Raw genomic sequence first — 22353 nt, forward strand, 5'->3', positions numbered from 1 at the left:
TGCATAGTATCCCACACAACATCGAACCACAATATCCATCGATGCTCACCATTGAACTGTTGCTCCAGTGGTAAGTTCAGCACATCTTTCCTCTCACCGGTTTCGTTCGGTAGTCTCTGGCAATTCTATCTACTTCACTTCAACCTCAGTGTATCAGCGCCTGTCCCAGTCTCCTGTCTACCACCTACTGGGCGGTACTTGCTGGTTCCTCATTACAGCGGTTAGCTGTGGCCACAGACTTTTCAACTCCGGATTTTGGCAAGGACTTTTGTCATCTTGTTCTGCATAGCCACAGTCACAAATACCAGCTGCATTCCCAGGAACTGTACTGCATTTCATTCTGCACTCACTGTTGAAGATATCTCATTGCCAAGATATATACTGTGTGTTCAATAAATTGACTTTTATATTTTACTCCATTGTTGTGGTCACGCCTTTGGGTTGATGGTGTTCAAACATCCTGCATTTCTAGGAACCTAATCTTACCTGCACGGTTCACCTACACGCCAGCCCCTACATCTGAGGGTTCCCTAAGTCAGCCTCAGCCCTCAGTTGTGACACCCACAACTGAAGATCCGAGATGAGCTGGAAGCCCGTCATGCCACTGGCTTGTCGGTCGTCTTAGTGTCATGACGGTTAGTGGTTTGTTGAAAACCACATAATCTACCATGTCTACTGTGTATGGTTGTTCCTCTAGTATGGCCTCGAAAGGACTGAGGTCTATAGGATTTGAATGCTGATCCAGAGAATTTCCATTTAGGAACCTGTAAAGGCAATGGTAGGAAAACAGACTTTCTCCCCGTGGCCTGAGAAATCCATTTGTCCAATTCAGGACCAAACAACATCTTGCCAGCATAAGGCAATGCATCTATTCCTCATTTGGACTCTGCCTCCGCCTGCCAAGAATGCAGCCAAAGTGCATGTTGTGCTGCAACTTGTGAAGCTGAAAGGTGAGAACTAACCAGGCCGACGACTATAGAAGCCATACCTAGATACTCAGCAGATTCACAGATGTTCTTCTTGTAGGCCCAACTTAAGCTGTGTTGCCCATGCAACTAAAGCCTTGTTAATCCAAACTCCAACCAAAGCAGGTCTAAGCAACACCCCTACTGCTGTATACACTGACTTTAGCACAGCTTCTAGCTTACACTCTGATGGGCCTTTAAGCCTTGTAGCAGCTGGAACTGGAATGGTTAACTTCTTAGAAAGTTTTGACACCAAGGAATCCACAGCCGGCCAATTTCACCATTTAGACGTCATAGACTCTGGGAACGGGTAACTAGACAGAAACCGCTGAGTCATAGAAAACCGTTTATCCGGATTCTTCCATGCTTCTGTTAACTGCTTATTCAGAGAATCTGAATAAGGAAAACACACCGGTGTTCTCCGTCTTTTAGCAAATAACACTTCATCATTTGAAAGAGGTTCTTCAACCTCTGTAAAATTTAGAACCTGATGTACTGCCCTGATGAGATTATCAATGGCCAGACTATCAGTAACCTCATTATCTGACTTCTGGCCCAATTCACCTTCCTCATGTTCCTCTTCAGCTATCAGGTCTGGCATTGAATCGTCAGAATGCAACATCGCTGAAACTGGTAAGTTATAAAACAAATGCTAACTATCTTTCGGAACTGAGCTAGACTTGGACTTTTGTAACCCTTGCAAAGTCCTAGACATCTCCTGAGCCCCTTCTGGTATTACCCTAGCCTCAGATCTAGCCGTCTCACGCTCCTTTCGCGCAGCGGCCAATTCCGATTGTAACCCAGACATTACCCAAGGAGGATCAGGGTATGGGTTCGTATTTGCAAGACATACTGTGCATGCAGCAGTTCAGTCAGGCAACACACTCTCACAGACCTTGCAGCTAAGCTGCTTTTTGATTTTGCATTTGCCTTACTCATTATGTACACAGACAAGTAGACAAAAAACAGACAAGTCCCACGACTCAGTAAAAATTTAACTAAAGTGTGAATAACCCAGAAGTGCAGTGTACGTGGGACACACTGCAATCAGTGAAACCTGTGCTGTACCGAATTCCTACTAACACCCCAACTCCTCCAGTGGGCGAGTGTCGTAGGACAGCAGCAAACTCCCTGCAAGAAGAACCAGGAAGTAAGGTTAAAATGGCGTCCTGCCATGTGCATGCCTATACTCAAGTATAATAAAGCATGCAAGATGAGACTTATTACCATATTAGCCAATATATATTGCGCTCAGCCTCCCCCCTCTCCTCCTTCTGAAGACAGAGTCGCGGCAGCCGCCGTACTCGTACTCCTCTCCTGAGCACGACAAGCCAATTGCTGCAGCAGCAGCACAAACAATCCCGGACCAAAGCTTCTTAATAATCTGGGAAGGGATTGAGTGTAAAAAAGAAAAAATCTGTGAAAAATAGAAAAACTGTGGAGAACTCTCCACGTGAGGTACCTTTGGGAGTATGGAGGGGAAGGAGGGTTACTAATTTAAATGTGCATGTTCCTGCTAACTCTCAGTTGATATCTCAAGAGTACTCCAGTGACCCCAAGTGGATGAAAAATAAATTACCCATAGTGCCTACGGCAGCCCCACTACAGCACTAGTGCCACCCACCCTGTCTCTCCCCTCTGACACCTCAGCACCGCTTGGGGATACTAGCCACAGATAGTGCCTCCGGCAGTCCCCACCACAGCAATAGTGCCATCCAACATGTCTCCACTCTGACATCTCAGCACTGCTTGGGGATTCTTGGAACTGCTGGTAACAGTCCATCTGCAGATGGAAGCAAGCTGGGCAGTAAGGAGGCAGAAGCTGCTTCTGGTACCTTGGACCCCGGTCATGTAGGGCTGGGAGAGTCAGTAAGATTAATAGTCCCCATCTTACTGGCAGCCGGTGAAGGGAGTAGAGAATGGGTGTGATGTGGCAGGAACGGGCTGGTTAGGTAACAGCCTGGCTGCTGCATTCTGTACAAGCTACAAGCGGTGCAATTCTATTGCTGGGAGATCCTGGTAGAGGACATTGAAGTAGTCTATGTGTGATTATACAAGTGTATGTATGACTGTAGGTAGATCTTCTGAGGGAAATAAGTGGTGGAGTCTGGCTATGTTCCTCAGATGAGGATCTGATTGTGGCAGATACCTGATGTCTAAGTGTCACTCCACCACCCAGGACACCAAGATTCCGCACATGATCAGCATTTTGTAACTCTGAACCCCCAAGCGTAAGTCTGGTTGCTTTGCAAAGCTGAGCTGTAGCCCTGTCCTTTGGTGGTGAGCTTCTATCATAAAGACCTGTTTCACCAGGACTGAGTCACAGCCAACTGGCATCACCAACACCTGGAGCTCAGCTAGACAACCATTTAGGATTGGTACTGGGTACCTGGAGCAAAAGACAGGTCATCTGCATAGCAGTGGTAGATGAGGGCATGACATCTGATTATTTCACCCAGTGGTAGCATGTATATTGCAAAAAGCATAGGAGATAGGATAAGAACCTTGAAGAAAAACGCATGGCAATGATGAGTATACTCCAGAAGATTAAAATGGTTCCTCACCTAAGTGATGTCTGTTGTGTGAAACAAGAGCTGATTTATTTCTCAGAGTATGGAAATGGCTTCTCACCTGTGTGACTTCTCTGATGTATAATAAGACTTGATTTCTGGGTAAAACATTTCCCACACACAGAGCAATAAAATGGCTTCTCACCTGTGTGACTTCTCTGATGTGTAACAAGACTTGATTTCTGGGTAAAACATTTCCCACACTCAGAGCAATAAAATGGCTTCTCACCTGTGTGACTTCTGTGATGAATAACAAGATCTGATTTGTGTGCAAAACATTTCCCACACTCAGAACATGGAAATGGCTTCTCACCTGTGTGACTTCTCTGATGTATAACAAGACATGATTTCTGGGTAAAACATTTCCCACACTCAGAGCAATAAAATGGCTTCTCACCTGTGTGACTTCTCTGATGTGTAACAAGATGTGATTTGTGTGCAAAACATTTCCCACACTCAGAACATAGATATGGATTCTCACCTCTGTGACTTCTCTGATGTATAACAAGATCTGATTTGTGTGCAAAACATTCCCCACACTCAGAACATAGAAATGGATTCTTATCTGTGTGACTTCTCTGATGTATAACAAGATCTGATTTGCGTCCAAAACATTTCCCACACTGAGAGCAAGAAAATCGCTTCTCACCTGTGTGACTTCTCTGATGTGTAGCAAGATTTGATTTCTGTGCAAAACATTTTCCACACTCAGAACATGGAAAAGGCTTCTCACCTGTGTGGCTTCTCTGATGTGTAACAAGATGTGATTTCTGTGCAAAACATTGCCCACACTCAGAACATGGAAATGGTCTCTCACCTGTGTGACTACTCTGATGTTTAACAAGATTTGATTTCCGTGTAAAACATTTCTCGCACTCAGAGCAAGAAAATGGCCTCTCACCTGTGTGACTACTCTGATGTTTAACAAGATTTGATTTCCGTGCAAAACATTTCCCACACTCAGAACATGGAAATGGTTTCTCACCTGTGTGATATCTCTGATGTGTAACAAAAGCTGATTTGTATGTAAAACATTTCCCACACTCAGAACATGGAAATGGCCTCTCGCCTGCTTTAACTGGCTGCTGGGTTATAAGCTTTGTGTTCTGTGTAAAACATTTGGCATCTATAGAACAGGGAAACACTGTATCTACTGTCAGAGCTGTAACAGATGCACCAATATCAGAGTGATCAGGAGAACATTTCCCAGGATCAGAGGGACCAGCTGATAGAGCTGGATGTATAATTGGGGTAATGGGGTTATCTCCTGGAGAATCCTGTCTACTGTCATTATCTTTTATGTCACAATCCAGGGATAACATTAGATGTCCTTCTGAGATATTCCTGCTTGTGTGTCCATCTGCTGGAAATAAAATACATTATGGAAATGTGACATTTTCTGTAACAATATTAATCTTGTAAACAATAGGAGAAGACGACTCTCTGGGACACTTAATTGTAAATGTGTGTGTATAATAAAACATAACTTTTAATGAAGGCTTTATAATATTGTGTCTCAGACTATCATTGTGTCCACCCTCCTGAGAACACTCACAATAACAAATGTAATATTATAAGACTTAGATATATCTCTCTCTTGTACTGGTAACTAACCATGAAGTATAAATGGAGATGTAGTCACTCGGCAAGTCCTATGTCAGCACCAATGTAAAACAATGGATGGGGAACATATCGTATGAATTGGAGATTCTAGATGAACAATAACATCAGTCATATGAGCTGATGGATCAGAGAAATGTCTCCTAACGTTACTCCTGGAAGCATTGGTAAGGTAGCATTCCTTTATGGGTGTGCTCATACGCTGGTAAGCCTGTATATGTGTTACTCACCCTTATATAACGTATATTGCTACAGCAGTGTAGGTGTGGAACAAGGTACTTTACATGCAATACACCACATAATACCCTGTAATCACCATCTGCTAGGTTATAATTCATTTTTACAAACACCCCCCCCCCCATCATCAGTGTCTTACCTCTATACTCTCAATAGTAATAAGGATGATGTGTGTACGTTAAGTATGATACAAAGAATTACATATCAGGATCAATACAGCTGCCACCATACTTCTGCTTCTCACACGTGTGCTACTGGCAGCAGTGAACATCTGAGTGAGAGTGCAGGGAAGACAGCAGAGTCTAATGAGAGATTGGATCTGCCTTTGCAGGGATGTACCACACCTGGCACCCCTGTTAGTATATAAAATAATAAATAAAAGGGGCGTGATCTATCCAGACGTGCTTTCTGGAGCTCTCCTCACTAAGTGGCTTCTTATCTACCCTACCTGATAGCTCTCAGCCGCCACTGGGACCAAGACCCAATCTATTAAGTCCCCCACTCCTTCTGTCCAAAATCCGCTTGCGCCGCTCACTCCGGGCACCGTTCACTGCCGCAGCCTAGTGACACCGCTGAAGCCACAGGCTGTATTCTGGGGCTAAGTGCGCCCAGTCTTTCCTGCACGCTCCGGACTCCTGACTTGGAGGCGCTTTTGTCTCAGACGGGTGCACAGTTCCCACTACTGCTGGGGACAGAACGGGCTGCCCACAGTCACCGGAGTCCGGCGGTGATATTGGGAGGTGAGGTGGCTGCCATTTTGGATCCTGGTGCCCAGCCATCACATGCTTTGACTTCTGCCTTCAATAAGGTGTAAAATTGATATAAGCCGCTAAATAAGTGTCCTGACGGCTGGACCGGGTCACTACACTAAACTGAAGCATTTGCCTGGAGGTGAAACTACCTTCTATTTATATGGTACCACTATCATCTACTTCCTCTCAGTCTACATGCAGAGCCCAGTATCAAGTATCATCTGAGTACAGCTCATTACACTCTGATTACAACCTCACAGTATATTATTTTGTGGATTTATCCACTGAATATATTTAGCCATTTGTGTCTCTTCACGTCTGTGATCACGCTGACCTCTAGTGGAATTTTTTGGTCATTACTGTGTTATTTGAGTTGCATTACATCAGGTTTACTTGCAATTTGGGCTCGGATACCCCCATCAGCCCGACTAAGAATTTAATTTTGAACTAAGTAATCTTGATGTAACCTCCTGACAGTGTACTACTGCTCATTTATTTATAGATTGTTTGTATTTTCCTATCTCTGAGAGGTCCGTCTCTTTGTAGCTGGCTTACAATACCTCCAAAAAAGGTTAAAAAAGGTACCAAATCGGCCCCACCTGTCCATCTCTTTGGTACCTCGAATTCAGGTGGTCCTTCTGAGACTGCTACATCATCATCTGCTACTTCTTGTCAGATGCACAGCCCAGCTGTAATGGCTGAAGACTTCTTAAGACACTCTAGATGGTCCTGCTACTCTACGCTCCCTTCAGGAAGACATGGTCTCTATTTGTGATAAAGTAATTGATTTAGAAGACAGGTCTCGGAGAAATAATATCAGAATAATGGGCGTTATGGATTATGTTACAAATGCTGAGCTTTATGATTATGCCACGGTTCTCTTTTCAGAAACTTTCACTGAAGGCTTCTGCCGCAGACCTTCTTATTGATAGGATCCATAGACTCCCAAAATCCAAACAGGCCCCTATCCAAGCACTGAGGGACACTCTGCTAAGGGTCCACTTTTTCACATTAAAGAATTCATTCTACGGGTTGCTTTGTATTCCTCGTCCATAACTTAGTGCCTGGATAATCTGCAGCTATTTCTGGATATTTCTACTGTGACGCTGGACAAAAGGCGTCTATTCCACCCAAGGAAATGTACAATACAAATGGGGCTTTCCTACTAAGAATATTGTGATGCAAAACGGCGCCTTCACAGTGATACCTTCACCCGAGGATGGCCCTGCTATTCTGAAAAAGTGGGACATTCCTGTTGACAGTCCTTCATGACACTTTACCTAAACCAATCCCGGAGGAGTTGTCTTCCGTCTTTAAGTAATATGCTAAAGGAGTAAGACTGGTAGAGACACTCAGAGTTTGTTTCCTACTGTAACATGTGCCAACCGGGACTAAGTTACTGGACATGGATCTAATTTTGGGCCAGATTTATTTGCTCTTGTTATGGGTATAAAACATATATTTTTATCTTTATTTCCTGTGCTATTTAATTGCTATATGGTATATGGTCTGATATTCTTTCTACTCTTACGTTTCATAATACCTTTCTAGAATGTTTGGGTGTTCAAGTAAAGCATGACTGATCGTCTAACATCCTGTTGCCCTTATAAAGGTGTTGGTAGAATCTAAATTGGATATCAGGCCATGTTCCTGACCTTTACCTTCTTTGGATACATTGGTTACATTGAGATATGATATTTCTTTGTACAGTTGTTACTATGATGACTAGATTTTGCACTCTCGTATGGCTACTTGGGGTAGTCGGTGGGTTTTCCTTTTAGGCCCGACCGCCACCTTTTTCTGCCTTTCAGTCATGGTACCCTGGTGACGGAATCTCTATGGACGCTATTTCTGTTTGTCTCCCATTTTAGTTCACTATTTTATTTTTTCTGCGATTTGATAGCTTGAAGTATGCACACGCCCTACAGACTCTATTGAACTTTACACAGATGATCCTAGATGTTTCATACCATGATCTGATCTCTCTCTATCATGGTGACGTTTCTAAGTCTTAATGTAAAAGGTCTCAATTCTCCCCGTAAGAAACACCTTACATTAAAATATTTCACTAACCAGAAGTTGGCGGTGGTATCCATTCAGGAATCACATGTTCCATTGCACTCTCCCCCTCAGTTTACCAATAACTACCCAACATGCTATATCTCTTGTGGTGCTGGTAACACACATGACATAATGTGAGGGGGAGAGCAGGAGTATAATAGGGGCTGATGGCTCCTGATGTATGAGATACACCAGAGAGTGTTGGGAGGAGACTGGTCAGATCTCTGGGCTGGTAACACACAGTGACATGATGTGAGGGGGAGAGCAGGAGTATAATAGGTGCTGATGGCTCCTGATGTATGATATACACCAGAGAGTGTGGGAAGGAGACTTGTCAGATCTTTGGGCTGGTAACACACAGTGACATGTTGTGAGGGGGAGAGCAGGAGTATAATAGGGGCTGATGGCTCCTGATGTATGAGATACACCAGAGAGTGTGGTGAGGAGACTGGTCAGATCTCTGGGCTGGTAACACACAGTGACATGATGCGAGAGGAGAGCAGGAGTATAATAGGGGCTGATGTCTCCTGATGTATGAGATACACCAGAGAGTGTGGGGAGGAGACTGGTCAGATCACTGGGCTGGTAACACACAGTGACATGATGTGAGGGGGAGAGCAGGGGTATAATAGAGGCTAATGGCTCCTGATGTATGAGATATACCAGAGAGAGTGGGGAGGAGACTGGTCAGATCTCTGGGCTGGTAACACACAGTGACATGATGTGAGGGGGGAGAGCAGGAGTATAATAGGGGCTGATGGCTCCTGACTCCCTCACTGGGAAAATATATATTCCTCATTAGTTTGTACCGACAGAGGAGGGTGTAGGAGAAGGGATTGCTGCAGTGTCTGAGCAAGGAGAATATGTGATTCTTTTCTGTAATTAGTGTTTATTACTCACCTGTGCTTATATCTGTAGGGATCTCCTCCTCCTTACACTGCTGATCACCCCTCACATACATTTCTTCTTCTCCCTCTATATCTTCTGCCTTCATATCAGTCACATATGTCTCTTCTTCATCCTCTATATCTTCTGCCTTCATATCAGTCACATACGTCTCTTCTTCTCCCTCTGTATCTTCTGCCTTTATATCAGTCACATACGTCTCTTCTTCTCCCTCTATATCTTCTGCCTTTATATCAGTCACATACGTCTCTTCTTTTCCCTCTGTATCTTCTATCTTAATGTCAGTGAGACATTCATCCTAAATAGCCCATAAAACAATATACATTAATAATAGTATATTAATAGTATAACAGTGTATAAAACACACAGCTCCTCTGCACATTATATAGTGACAGTCACTTTGTTATATTGGTGAGACCCTAAATCCCACCTACCTGATTCTCTTGTGGGGTCCTGTGATTCTCCTCTGTACAATCCTGGGAATACAGAGGACGGGGACATCTCTCTGGGGTATCTCTGTTACTGGGCCCATCTGTAGGAGACACACAGTGACTGAGTACAGTGTATATATGTGATTATCAGGTGATGTGTGTATATAGGGGGCCCCATACCTGCTCTCCCCTGTACAATACATGACAGTCTCCTCTTACCCAGTGATAAGAGGGGTCGGTGATTCTCCATCATCACGTCCTTGTACAGACCCCTGTGTTCCTCTATACACTCACCCTCCTGCATGGAGACATAGACAGTGACATCCTGATACCTTATAGGAACCTGACACACACACAGTGATACAGTCATCACCCAGACACATCCCCTGGTGTTACTGTATAATGCCCCATTCCCAGCAGTCACCTCTCCAGTCATCACCCACACACATCCCCTGGTGTTACTGTATAATGCCCCATTCCCAGCAGTCACCTCTCCAGTCATCACCCAGACACGTCCCCTGGTGTTACTGTATAATGTCCCATTCCCAGCGGTCACCTCTCCAGTCATCACCCAGACACATCCCCCGGTGTTACTGTATAATGCCCCATTCCCAGCAGTCACCTCTCCAGTCATCACCCAGACACATCCCCTGGTGTTACTGTATAATGCCCCATTCCCAGCAGTCACCTCTCCAGTCACCATCCAGACACGTCCCCTGGTGTTACTGTATAATGCCCCATTCCCAGCAGTCACCTCTCCAGTCAGCAGCTGAATGATCTTGTTGGTGAGTTCCTGGATCTTCTGGTCACTGTGTCTCTCATGTACCAGTGAGTGAGGTGGAGGCACCGTGATGGGGCTCTGGGACCTGCTCAGTCCTCCTGTCACACGAGGATGGCTACTGGGTGTCTCACGCTCACCAGATGTCTTCTTCACACCTCTGTGAAATGGGGGAGACATAAATATCAATGTAAATACGCCCAGATCCCCTCACCTCCACAGTCATGTCTCTGTATTATTACTATAGATAAAAGGATTTTGGTACTTACCAGATAAATCCTTTTCTTTGAATCCACAGGGGGCACTAGAGTACTCTTGGGATATGGACGGTGCGATAGCAGGGATAGGCACATTTAAAAATGTAAATGTGTAACTCTCCTTCCCTCTCCATACTCCCAAGACGCCTTAGTGTTTTTTTGTTGCGCTAAATAGGAGCGACAGAGAGGATGAACAATGGAGAATTACATATAACATTATAACATAACGGACAACTAACAAATTGACATGACAATAGATAGCAATCACATTAACATTTGAACAAGTCGGTGAAAATGTGTTACCATAAGAACTACTGAACTTACCACCAGCCAGGAGAAACTGCTCTGGGTGGGTGTCCAGTGCCCCCTGTGGGTGCAACGAAAAGGATCTATCTGGTAAGTACCAAATCATATTTTCTTTTTCATCCACTAGGGGTCACTGGAGTACTTTTGGGACGTACCAAAGCTTCCCTCTGGGGCGGGAGAGCTGTTTGGCACCTGTAACAGTAGACGGCCAAAGCTAGAAGCTGATGCCGCAGAATTATCAATATGTCAGTATGAAATAGCAGATACGGTGGCTTGCATGATAAGGCACCAAATTGTGCAACACACCTTGCTGAAGCTAAGGCTAGGAGAAACACAGTTTTCCAAGTTATAAACTTAACATCCACGTGTTGCAAGGGTTCAAAACTTGACTGAATAAACATGCAAAACCAGATTCAAGACCCATGGAGCTGTAGGTGGAATGAATGGAGGCTGAACTCTAAGGACACCTTGCAGGAAATTGTGAACTGTTGGCAAAAGAGCCAAATGCCTTTGAAAGAAAACTGACAAGGCAGAGAACTGCACCGTGTCAGGGGCTGGTCTGATTGTGTTCCCGGTAATGACCTGGGTGAGCCAGTAGAGGGCGCAGGGAGGCAGAAGTTAGGTGGCTTGAGACATGGATAAGTCATATGCTGGAGCACTCCGGAAGTTTACACAGTGAGCACAGAGAATTGGCCAGACCTGAAGCAGAGGCGCGGAGTCTAACTCGCCAGGGGTTTTCGCCAGTGACCCCCGCAAGGGGATATGGTCTTCGCTGCGCCTGACGGGCAGGTCGCGGCCCTCTGCTCAGGTTCCTCTGTGGAGGCTGTGAGAGGAATTCTGGGCTGAGCACCGCAGACTGGTAACACACTGAGATGGAGATAGTGGAAGTCTCTGACAGCAAATAAGTAACCAAGAAAGGCAGGTACAGCAGGACACAGGTAAACGGATCTCTGGAGCAAGCTTGGAGCCTTGAGAGCGATGCTGGAGAATCTGCAGGAGAACTGACTAGTTGTTCAAGGCAATGAGGATTCTGGGAAGCCTGCTTATATCCCCCCAGAAGGATGCTGATTGGTTGCTGCCGGCAGCAGCAGCAGCATGCACAGAACCAGGAAGTAATTACCTGGATACCTGGATCATGTGACTCTGGATCATGTGACTCTGGATCATGTGACTCTGGATCATGTGACTCTGGATCATGTGACTCTGCCAGAGTCAGTGGAAATCATGCTAGTAATTACTGAAAGCACCAGTGGCTGATCTGCGGCACAGAATACACCAGCGTACCGGTAAGTGGCGTGTGCGAGCAGTGCGTGAACTGTGGTTCCTGACAGTACCCCTCCCTTTTAGGGTGGGCACCGAACACCCACGAGGCTTGGAAGGATTGTCCCTGTGGAAGGCTGAGATCAGACGAGGAGCGTGAACATCAGAGGCATTAACCCAGCTTCTCTCTTCTGGGCCATAGCCCTTCCAATCGATAAGATACTGGATATGCCCATATCTCTGGCGAGAATCCACAATTTTATTGACCTCGAACTCAATTCCTCGACGGGTGTAGACTCTGGGGGACGCAGGGGATGATTTTTGGAAGCGGTTAAGAATGAGAGGCCGCAGCAAAGAGATGTGGAAAGAATTAGGTATTCTCAGGTAAGCTGGTAGTTTTAACTTGTATGCCACAGGATTGATCATTTGTTCCACGGAGTATGGGCCTATGAATCGAGGGGCAAACTTCATGGAAGGAACCCTTAACCGTAGATTCCGAGTGGAGAGCCAAACTTTGTCTCCTGGTTTCAGCAGAGGAACAGCTCGGCGTTTGCGATCAGCAAAGATTTTATATCGCTTGGAAGCTTTCTTGAGCGAGACATGGACATTTTTCCAAACTAGAGAGAAGTGCTTGAGTGTAGAAGATGCAGCTGGCACTTCTAAAGCTGGTAGCGCCTCGAAGTTAGGTGGACGTGGATGTTGACCGTACACAATATAGAATGGTGAATAACCCGTAGCCGTATGGTACCTGAAATTATGGGCGAACTCTGCCCAAGGAAGTAGACCAACCCAGTTATCCTGTGAAGAGGAAATGTATAGCCTGAGGAATGCTTCAAGGTCCTGGTTGACCCTCTCTGTTTGCCCATTGGACTGGGGGTGGTACGCTGTGGAGAAATTTAACTTCACTTGTAAGGCAGAACAAAGGGATTTCCAGAAGCGGGCTACGAATTGCACACCACGGTCAGAGACAATTTCTGTAGGAAGTCCATGAAACTTGAAAATATGCTGTATGAATATTTGGGCGAGCTTGGGAGCCGAAGGTAGACCGGTGAGTGGTATAAAGTGTGCCATCTTTGAGAATCGATCCACCACTACCCAGATGGTATTACACTCTTGGGACTTTGGGAGCTCTGAGATGAAGTCCATGGATAAGTGTGTCCATGGACGCGTAGGAATGGGCAATGGGAGTAGAGCACCTGCAGGAGCTTGGCGATGTACTTTATGTTGGGCACATGTGGAACAAGAGGCCACAAAATCTTGGACGTCTTTCCTAATTTTGGGCCACCAGTAAGAGCGACGAACAAGTTCAAGTGTCTTGAGAACCCCAGGATGACCAGAAAATGGTGAGGCATGAGCCCAGGATAGTAACTTCGGCCGAAGTTCAGGCAACACATACATTTTCCCTGGAGGTGGCACAGGAGACACGTGAGTGGTGGCAAAGGCAGTGGGACTGATGATGGGATGCTGGTCATGAGGCTGAACATCTTCCTCCATGGACCGTGATAACGCATCCGCCTTTACATTCTGGGAGCCTGGACGATACAAGATCTTGAAATCAAAACGTGAGAAGAATAATGACCAGCGGGCTTGGCGAGGATTCAGGCACTGGGCCGCTTGGAGGTAGAGCAAGTTCTTGTGGTCTGTAAAAATGGTTACGGTGAATTTGGCACCCTCTAACAAGTACCTCCACTCTTCCAATGCCAACTTGATCGCTAACAACTCTTGATCGCCAATGGAGTAGTTTTTCTCTGCAGGAAGGAATTTTCGTGAGAAAAACCCGCATGGATGTTGCTTCCCATCTTCCGCTGTCTGGGATAGCACTGCGCCAATACCCACATTAGAGGCATCAACCTCAAGGGAAAAGGGCTTATCAGGGTCTGGTTGCTGGAGAATAGGTGCCGAGATGAAGGCTTGTTTTAACAGATGGAATGAGGACAAGGCCTCTTCAGACCAGGCGGAGGGATTTGCTCCTTTTTTGGTCAGGGCTGTAATTGGAGAGATGAGCGTGGAGAATCCCCTGATAAATTTTCTGTAATAATTGGCAAAGCCAATGAAGCGCTGGACAGCCTTTAATGTAGTTGGTTGGGACCAACCGTTGATGGCCTCAAGTTTTTCGGGGTCCATCTGTAATTTTGAGCCGGAGATAATGTACCCCAAGAAAGGTATAGAGGGTACTTCAAAGGTACACTTGGAGATTTTACCGTACAATTTATTTGCACGTAAACGGGACAGGACTTCTTTCACCTGACTGCGATGGGTTTGGAGATCTTGGGAAAATATCAGGATGTCGTCGAGATATACTACGAGGAACTTGTATAATACATCTCTGAATATATCATTCACAAACTCTTGAAAAACTGCAGGAGCGTTACTTAATCCGAAGGGCATTACAAGGTACTCATAATGCCCATCTCTGGTGTTGAAAGCTGTTTTCCATTCATCGCCCTCACGGATTCTGATTAAGTTATATGCTCCTCTGAGGTCCAGTTTGGTGAAGACCTTTGCTCCCTTGACACGATCGAACAGCTCAGTTATGAGAGGAAGAGGATAACTGTTTTTGACTGTTATGTTGTTTAAGCCTCTGTAATCAATGCAGGGACGCAGGCCTCCATCTTTCTTTTTTACAAAGAAGAAACCTGCTCCAGCGGGAGAGGAGGAAGGGCGGATGAAACCTTTTTGCAAATTTTCCTGAATGTAATCAGACATTGCTTTAGTCTCGGGTACAGAGAGTGGGTAAGTGCGCCCCTTAGGAGGGGACTTTCCGGGAAGAAGGTCAATGGGGCAATCCCATTTACGATGAGGAGGTAACACATCGGCAGCCTGTTCACTGAATACATCACAAAATTCTTCATATGCTGTGGGTAGGCCAGGCAAGGGCTCAATCTTAGTAGACCGGATAGGAGTTACTTCACTGGTGCAATGCTTCTGGCAATAATCACTCCATTCCTCTATCTGAAGTGAGGCCCAATTGATGCGAGGATTGTGGAGTCGTAACCACGGCAACCCTAGCACAATGTCGTATGAAGATTTAGGAATGATGAGAAACTCAATACGTTCCTGATGAAGAACCCCCACTTGGATGGTAACAGAAGCTGTCTGATGTGTGATATCACTGCCAAGAATTTTATTACCATCGACTGCAGTCAGATAGAGGTGCGGAGACAATGACGAGACTGAAATATTACTTTTTTTGACAAGGTCTGAGGTAATGAAGTTCCCTGCTGCCCCAGAGTCCGCCAGGGCAGAGACGTGATAGGAACCTGCTGGAGTCACAAGGGTAACTGGAAGTACTAAGTCAGGAGAAGGAGGAGACTTTATTAAACAGCCTAACCTGACTCCCCCATTGCAGGTTAGGGCTTGGTGTTTTCCCGGACGCTCAGGACAGAACCTGATAAAGTGACCGGAAGCGGCACAATACAAACACAATTTCTCTTTTTGCCTCCTAGATCGTTCTTCCAGTGAGAGCCTAGATCTACCTGCTTGCTTAGGTTCTTCTGTACTAGCAGTCACTGGACGATGCAGAGGCGTGGAAGCAACTCTGGAGAAAACTTTTTCCTGCCGCTCTAGACCTCTCTCTCTGAGACGTAGGTCTATTTTGACACACAGGGAGATTAAATCTTCTAACTGAACTGGAAGATCACGGGTAGCCAACTCGTCCTTAATGCGCTCCGAAACTCCTAGCCAGAAAGCAGCAGTTAGTGCTTCATTGTTCCACTTTAATTCGGAAGCCAAGGTCAGGAATTGGACTACAAATTGTCCCATGGGACGGGAGCCTTGTTTAATACGGAGTATCTCTGTAGAGGTGGACGCTGGCTCGTCGAATATGCGTCTGAATGCGGAAACAAATTTGACGTAATCAGTGAGTAAAGGGTCAGACCTTTCCCACAGTGGTGATGCCCAACTTAAAGCTGAACCAGTTAGCAGAGAGACAATGTAAGCTATCTTGGTCCTAGCAGAAGGGAAATTCTGTGGTTGTAGTTCAAATTGGATATCACATTGAATGAGAAATCCTCTACAGAGCTTGGGGTTGCCAGCATATTTATTAGGAGCAGGAAGCTGTAAGTGAGAGACAGACACAGAAGAATGAGCAGCTGGTGGAGTGGACACTACAGGGGTAGGTGACCTGAGTGACTGCGTAGCTTCCTGTGTCTCTATTCGTGAAATAACGTCCCGAAGAGCCGCTGGGCCCACACTGTGGTCATGTGCCGAGTCCATCGGCCTTGAACAATCTGTCAGGGGCTGGTCTGATTGTGTTCCCGGTAATGACCTGGGTGAGCCAGTAGAGGGCGCAGGGAGGCAGAAGTTAGGTGGCTTGAGACATGGATAAGTCATATGCTGGAGCACTCCGGAAGTTTACACAGTGAGCACAGAGAATTGGCCAGACCTGAAGCAGAGGCGCGGAGTCTAACTCGCCAGGGGTTTTCGCCAGTGACCCCCGCAAGGGGATATGGTCTTCGCTGCGCCTGACGGGCAGGTCGCGGCCCTCTGCTCAGGTTCCTCTGTGGAGGCTGTGAGAGGAATTCTGGGCTGAGCACCGCAGACTGGTAACACACTGAGATGGAGATAGTGGAAGTCTCTGACAGCAAATAAGTAACCAAGAAAGGCAGGTACAGCAGGACACAGGTAAACGGATCTCTGGAGCAAGCTTGGAGCCTTGAGAGCGATGCTGGAGAATCTGCAGGAGAACTGACTAGTTGTTCAAGGCAATGAGGATTCTGGGAAGCCTGCTTATATCCCCCCAGAAGGATGCTGATTGGTTGCTGCCGGCAGCAGCAGCAGCATGCACAGAACCAGGAAGTAATTACCTGGATACCTGGATCATGTGACTCTGGATCATGTGACTCTGGATCATGTGACTCTGGATCATGTGACTCTGGATCATGTGACTCTGGATCATGTGACTCTGCCAGAGTCAGTGGAAATCATGCTAGTAATTACTGAAAGCACCAGTGGCTGATCTGCGGCACAGAATACACCAGCGTACCGGTAAGTGGCGTGTGCGAGCAGTGCGTGAACTGTGGTTCCTGACACACCGTTAGTGTCGCGAAACGTAATCCTCCATCTAACCCCGTCTGTAAAAAGAGCAAAAGATGGGATAACGTGAAAGAAGATGTCGGAAATATCCTAGCTTCACACCAACCTATATAAGCTCGCCAAATCCTGTGATAATGAGCTGCTGAAACTGGCTTCCTAGCACGTAACATGGTTGGTATAACCAACTGTGGAATGCCCTCTCGTGTTGAGAGTGGTCTCAACAGCCACCCTGTAAAACGCAGCCACGCTAAATCGGGGTAAAGGAACGACCCCTGCTGTAGTAGGTCTAGACGTAGCAGAATCAGCCAGGGATCATCTGCGAGTAGACCATGAAGATCCGAGAACCACACTCTCCGAGGCCAACGAGGCACCACTAGTATGACGGTCGTGGACTCTCGTTTGATCCACTTTAGCAACTGAGGAAGCAGCGGAAATGGAAATAGATACACGAGGCTGTATGGCCACGCTATGGTGAGAGCATTCACTGCCACTGTCTTTGGATCTCTTGTTCTGGACACATAACTGTCTGATGATTATGGCGAGAAGCCATTAGATCCACCTTTGGGTAACTCTACCGCTGGACTAACATCTGGTACACTTCTGGATGTAAGGCCCATTCTCCTGGAGGAAAATCCTGACTACTGAGATAATCTTCTTTCCAGTTGTGCAGTCCTGGTATGAAGACCACCAACAATATCACGTGGAGATGTTCGGCCCAATTGAGGATTCGAGCAACTTCTCGCATGGCCATGCGACTTCGAGTCCCTCCTTGTTTGTTGATGTATGCGACTTCCGTCACGTTGTCCGACTGAACCTGAACAGTCTGAAACAAGAGCAAGTGAACTGCCTGACGCAGAGTGTTGTAAATTGCCCTGAGTTCCAGGACACTGATTGACAGTAATCTTTCTCGGTCTAAACATAGACCCTGAAACTGACAATGTTGGACCACTGCTCCCCAACCTTTGAGACTTGCGTCCAGCATCAGAATTATCCAATTCCAGACTACAAACCTTTTTCCCGCAGTGAGATTGTGTATGTGGAGCCACAAGAGTATTGATACTCTGGCCCTGGAGACAAGGGCACCATCTGATGAATTTGTAGACGAGAGCCGGATCACTATGCGAGAAGATCCAGTTGAACGGGACGTGAGTGAAATCTTCCGAACTGGAGTGTTTTGAAAGATGCCCCCATCTGTCTTAACAGTCGAATGCACAAATGCACCGAGACTGTCCGTGGTTTGAGCACTAGCAGTACTGGATGATGAATAGCATGTATTTTCTGTTATGGCAGGTAAATGCGTTGTTCCACCGTAATCAGAATCATTCCTAAAATTGAGTTCTTTGACACGGGACATGACTTGATTTTTTTTTTAAAGTTGACAATCCAACCGTACTGAACTAGTACACTGTACAACAGTGAGGCATGTTTATGAAGTATTTGTTGAGACGAAGCCTTGATGAGAAGGTCATCTAAGTATGGAACGATTATCACTCCCAGGGATCTGAGATGAACTATCATCACAGACATCACCTTGTGAATACTCGAGGCGCTTGTTGTACTGCAAACTTAAGTACGCCTGATGCGGTGGCCAAATTGGAATGTGTAAGTATGCATCCTTGAGATCCCGCAAAATCATGAATTGCTGTGGTTCTTGAATGTGTAGTAAGTGACGTACCGATTGAACCCCTTTAGGTTCCATATCTGTGTGACTGAGCCATCCGGCTTTGGTACTACAAAAAAAATTGGAATAAAACCCTTGACCTTGCTGGTGTACTGGAACCTGAACCAAAACTGCTGAATGTATGAGAGACTGATTAGAGGCCTGCAGACCTGCTCAAAAAAACGCATCGGTGGTAGACAATCAATCTCTATTTTGAAACCTTTGAAAACAAAATTGCGGATCCATCTGTCTGTGATGTCTGAAACCACGCAAAGTGAAACTTCTGAAGGTGTGCTCCCACAACTGAAGAGCCGAGATGGGCTGGAAGAACGTCATGCCACTGGCTCGTCAGCGGCCTTTGTGTCCTGACGACGGTTAGTGGTTTGTTGAAAACCACGTCCCTCTGCATGGTTGTTCCTCCAGCCCAGCATCGAAAGGACTGAGGTCTAAAAGATTTGAACGCTGGTCCATCGCATTTCCTTTTAGGAACTGGTGCAGGCAATGGCAGGAAAACAGATTCTTCCCCTCCCCCGTTGACTGAGAATTCCATTTGTCCAATTCAGGACCAAATAACATCAGTGGAAGGCAACGCCTCTATTCCTCATTTTGACTCTGCCTCGGCCTGTCAAGAATTAAACCACAGCGTCTGTCGGGACGCAAGCCGAGAACAAACTTGTCCGACATCCAATGAAGCCGTACCTAAATACTCAACCAATTCACAAATGTGATCGGTAAGAAATATAAGCTGATCTGAGGAAAAACCTTGTTGTAGGCCTAACCTGAGCTGTTTCACCCATGCAACTACAGCCTTGTTAACCCAAACTCCAACTCAAACAGGTGTAAGCATCACCCCTGTTGCTGTATACATGGACTTTAGCATGGCCTCCATCTTACTCTCCGAGGGGTCTTTAAGCGTAGCTGCACCTGGGACTGGAATAGTCAATTTTAGTGAAAGTTTAGAAACGGTAGACTCCACCGATGGTGATTTAGTTGTCATAGCCTGTGGGAAAAGATATTTAGACAGAAATCGTGTTGTCCCAGAAAAGTGTTTTACTGGATTTAGCCATGCTTCTATTAACTGCCTATTAAGAGATATGAATAAGAAAAACACACAGTCGCCCATAGTCTGCTAGCAATAAAACCTCATATGTTTCAGTGTAACCTAGCAGCTGGCGTACCGCTCTAATGAGATCATCATAGCTCGGGCTATTAGTGACCTCACTATCTGACTCCTGACCCAATGCTGAGATATCAGATGTGGCACTGAATCGTCAGAATGTAATTATGAGACAAACGATGACCATTCTTAGAAATTGAACTATACATGGACTTTGTAACCCAGCAAAGTTCTAGAAACATCCTGAGCCCACATTGGCTGCTCACATGGTATTAACCATGAATCAGACTTAGCCGCCTCACGGTCATTTCGTGCAGCGGACAACTCTGACTGCAAATCAGGCATTCTCACAGTTATCACAGACAAGCTGCTGTTTCTCATATTGTCATGCAGACAGACAATAATACAGTGAGACAACGTCCGCACAACTCAGTGAAAATAACTGTAGTGTCTATAATACCGCGTGCACCGCACTGTGTCATAGAGGAAATCTATGATGGTCACTGTGCCACCTACTAAACACCCCTGCCCCCTCTAGTGGCCGTGTGTTGTAGGACTGACATATTGCTGTAGGAAGAAGCAAGAAGTAGGTGTGTAACCTTTGTGTGAAAACGGCGTCCCAGCATGTGCATCTGACTATAACCTATGACCCCCAAAAGTACTCATAACCTAGGCTTAATAGCATGTTATGTCCCTTATAGCCCTGGCCACCATACCTTATATTTAGAGGAACCGCTGAACTAGGGACCGCCATGAACTCCCCCAATGCTTAAAGCAGTGAGCCGCGCCTAGTTTCTTCCACCCCCCCCCCCCGCATTGTATACCGTGCGCCAGCTATGAGTGACGGCGCCCTGCAGCAGCCTCAGCTACCCACCGTGGTCTGTGCGCTGGTGGAAGCCGGAGAGCGGGTAGATGTGTAATGTGACGGGCGTCTAGCGGCGGCAGTGTGATCTGTCTGCTGCTGCGAGCCGCGCTGCCGGGAGCCGCTTCTCTGGAGCAGTGAGGTGTAGCCTGACAGGTGCCCAGCGGCAGCATTATTTGACCTCTGCTGGAAGCCGCTTCCCAGTTGTCTAGAGGGGCAGATTGTAGAGGGCAGAGGCAGCGTGTGTGGAGCGACACAGGCGCCCAGTGGCAGTATGTGTCTGACCGCTGGTGGGAGCCGGGAAGAGGGGGAGTTTGATCCAGTAAAGCTATACCTTAGTAAGCAGCTTGTGGAAAACACTTTCCCTGCACATGGAGGGGCGGCAGCAGGAGCTGACTGCCCCACTATCACAGCAACAAACAGGCCCAATGGGGTGGCGGCATAAGCTGACCACCAGCTCCTTACCTCAGTGTAATGGGGAGGCTCCGACGTGGCTTCTCTCTAAGCTCCGTCCAGCTCCTGCAGCCATGTCTGAATTAGTTACCGCTGATGAAGGTCTATAGCGGGTCTTCTCTGTCTAAGCACCAACAAGCCTTCCCTGCACAACAGCAGCACACACTCCCGGACCCACGCTTCTTAATAAGCTGGGAAGGGAGTGTGATTGATACAAGAAAAAATATTTAGAAAAATTAAAAGTAAACCCTGGAATGACTCCAGGATGCGACCTTCCCTGGTGAAGGCACAAAAAACACTGAGGCATCTTGGGAGTATGGAGGGGGAAGAGGGTTACACATTTAAATATTTAAATGTGCCTATCCCTGCTATCGCACCGTCCATATCCCAAGAGAACTACAGTGCCCCCTAGTGGATGAAAAATAAATAAGTGATGTCACTGTGACACTCCCAGATCCCCTAACCTCCCCAGTCATGTCCCTGTATTATTACTATAGATACAAGTGATTTCACTGTGAAGCTCCCAGATCTCCTCACCTCGCCCTCACGTCCCTGTATTATTACTATAAATATGTGATGTTACTGTGATGCTCCCAGATCACCCTCACCTCCCCAGTCATGTCCCTGTATTATTAATATAGATACAAGTGATTTCACTGTGAAGCTCCCAGATCTCCTCACCTCGCCCTCACGTCCCTGTATTATTACTATAGATATGTGATGTTACTGTGATGCTCCCAGATCACTCACCTCCCCAGTCATGTCCCTGTATTATTACTACAGATATAAGTGACGTCACTGTGACACCCCCAGATCCCCTCATCTCCCCAGTTATGTCCCTGTATTATTACTATAGCTATTAGTGATGTCACTGTGAAACTCCCAGATCCCCTCACTTCCCCAGTCATGTCCCTGTATTATTACTATAGATATTTGATGTCACTGTAACACTCCCAGACCCCCTCACCCCCCAGTCATGTCCCTGTATTATTATTATTATAATTATTATTTAAGAAATAAGTGATGTCACTATGATGCTCCCAGATCCCCTTACCTCTACAGTCATGTCCCTGTTTTATTAGTG

General features: G+C 46.3%; 1 protein-coding gene across 1 annotated transcript in view; it reads right to left on the reverse strand.

Annotated features, from left to right (window-relative positions):
* Positions 1-1974: 1974 nt before the first annotated feature.
* Positions 1975-22353, reverse strand: part of LOC134983483 (zinc finger protein 271-like) — a 175552-nt gene continuing 155173 nt past the window's right edge. Inside the window, exon 8 of the mRNA XM_063949152.1 lies at positions 1975-4604. Within this exon, the coding sequence (XP_063805222.1) occupies positions 3565-4604 (1040 nt within the window). The 3' untranslated portion in view covers positions 1975-3564. The remainder of the gene's footprint in view (positions 4605-22353) is intronic.

Source organism: Pseudophryne corroboree (assembly GCF_028390025.1).
Source record: "Pseudophryne corroboree isolate aPseCor3 chromosome 3 unlocalized genomic scaffold, aPseCor3.hap2 SUPER_3_unloc_16, whole genome shotgun sequence".
Classification (NCBI taxonomy): domain Eukaryota; kingdom Metazoa; phylum Chordata; class Amphibia; order Anura; family Myobatrachidae; genus Pseudophryne; species Pseudophryne corroboree.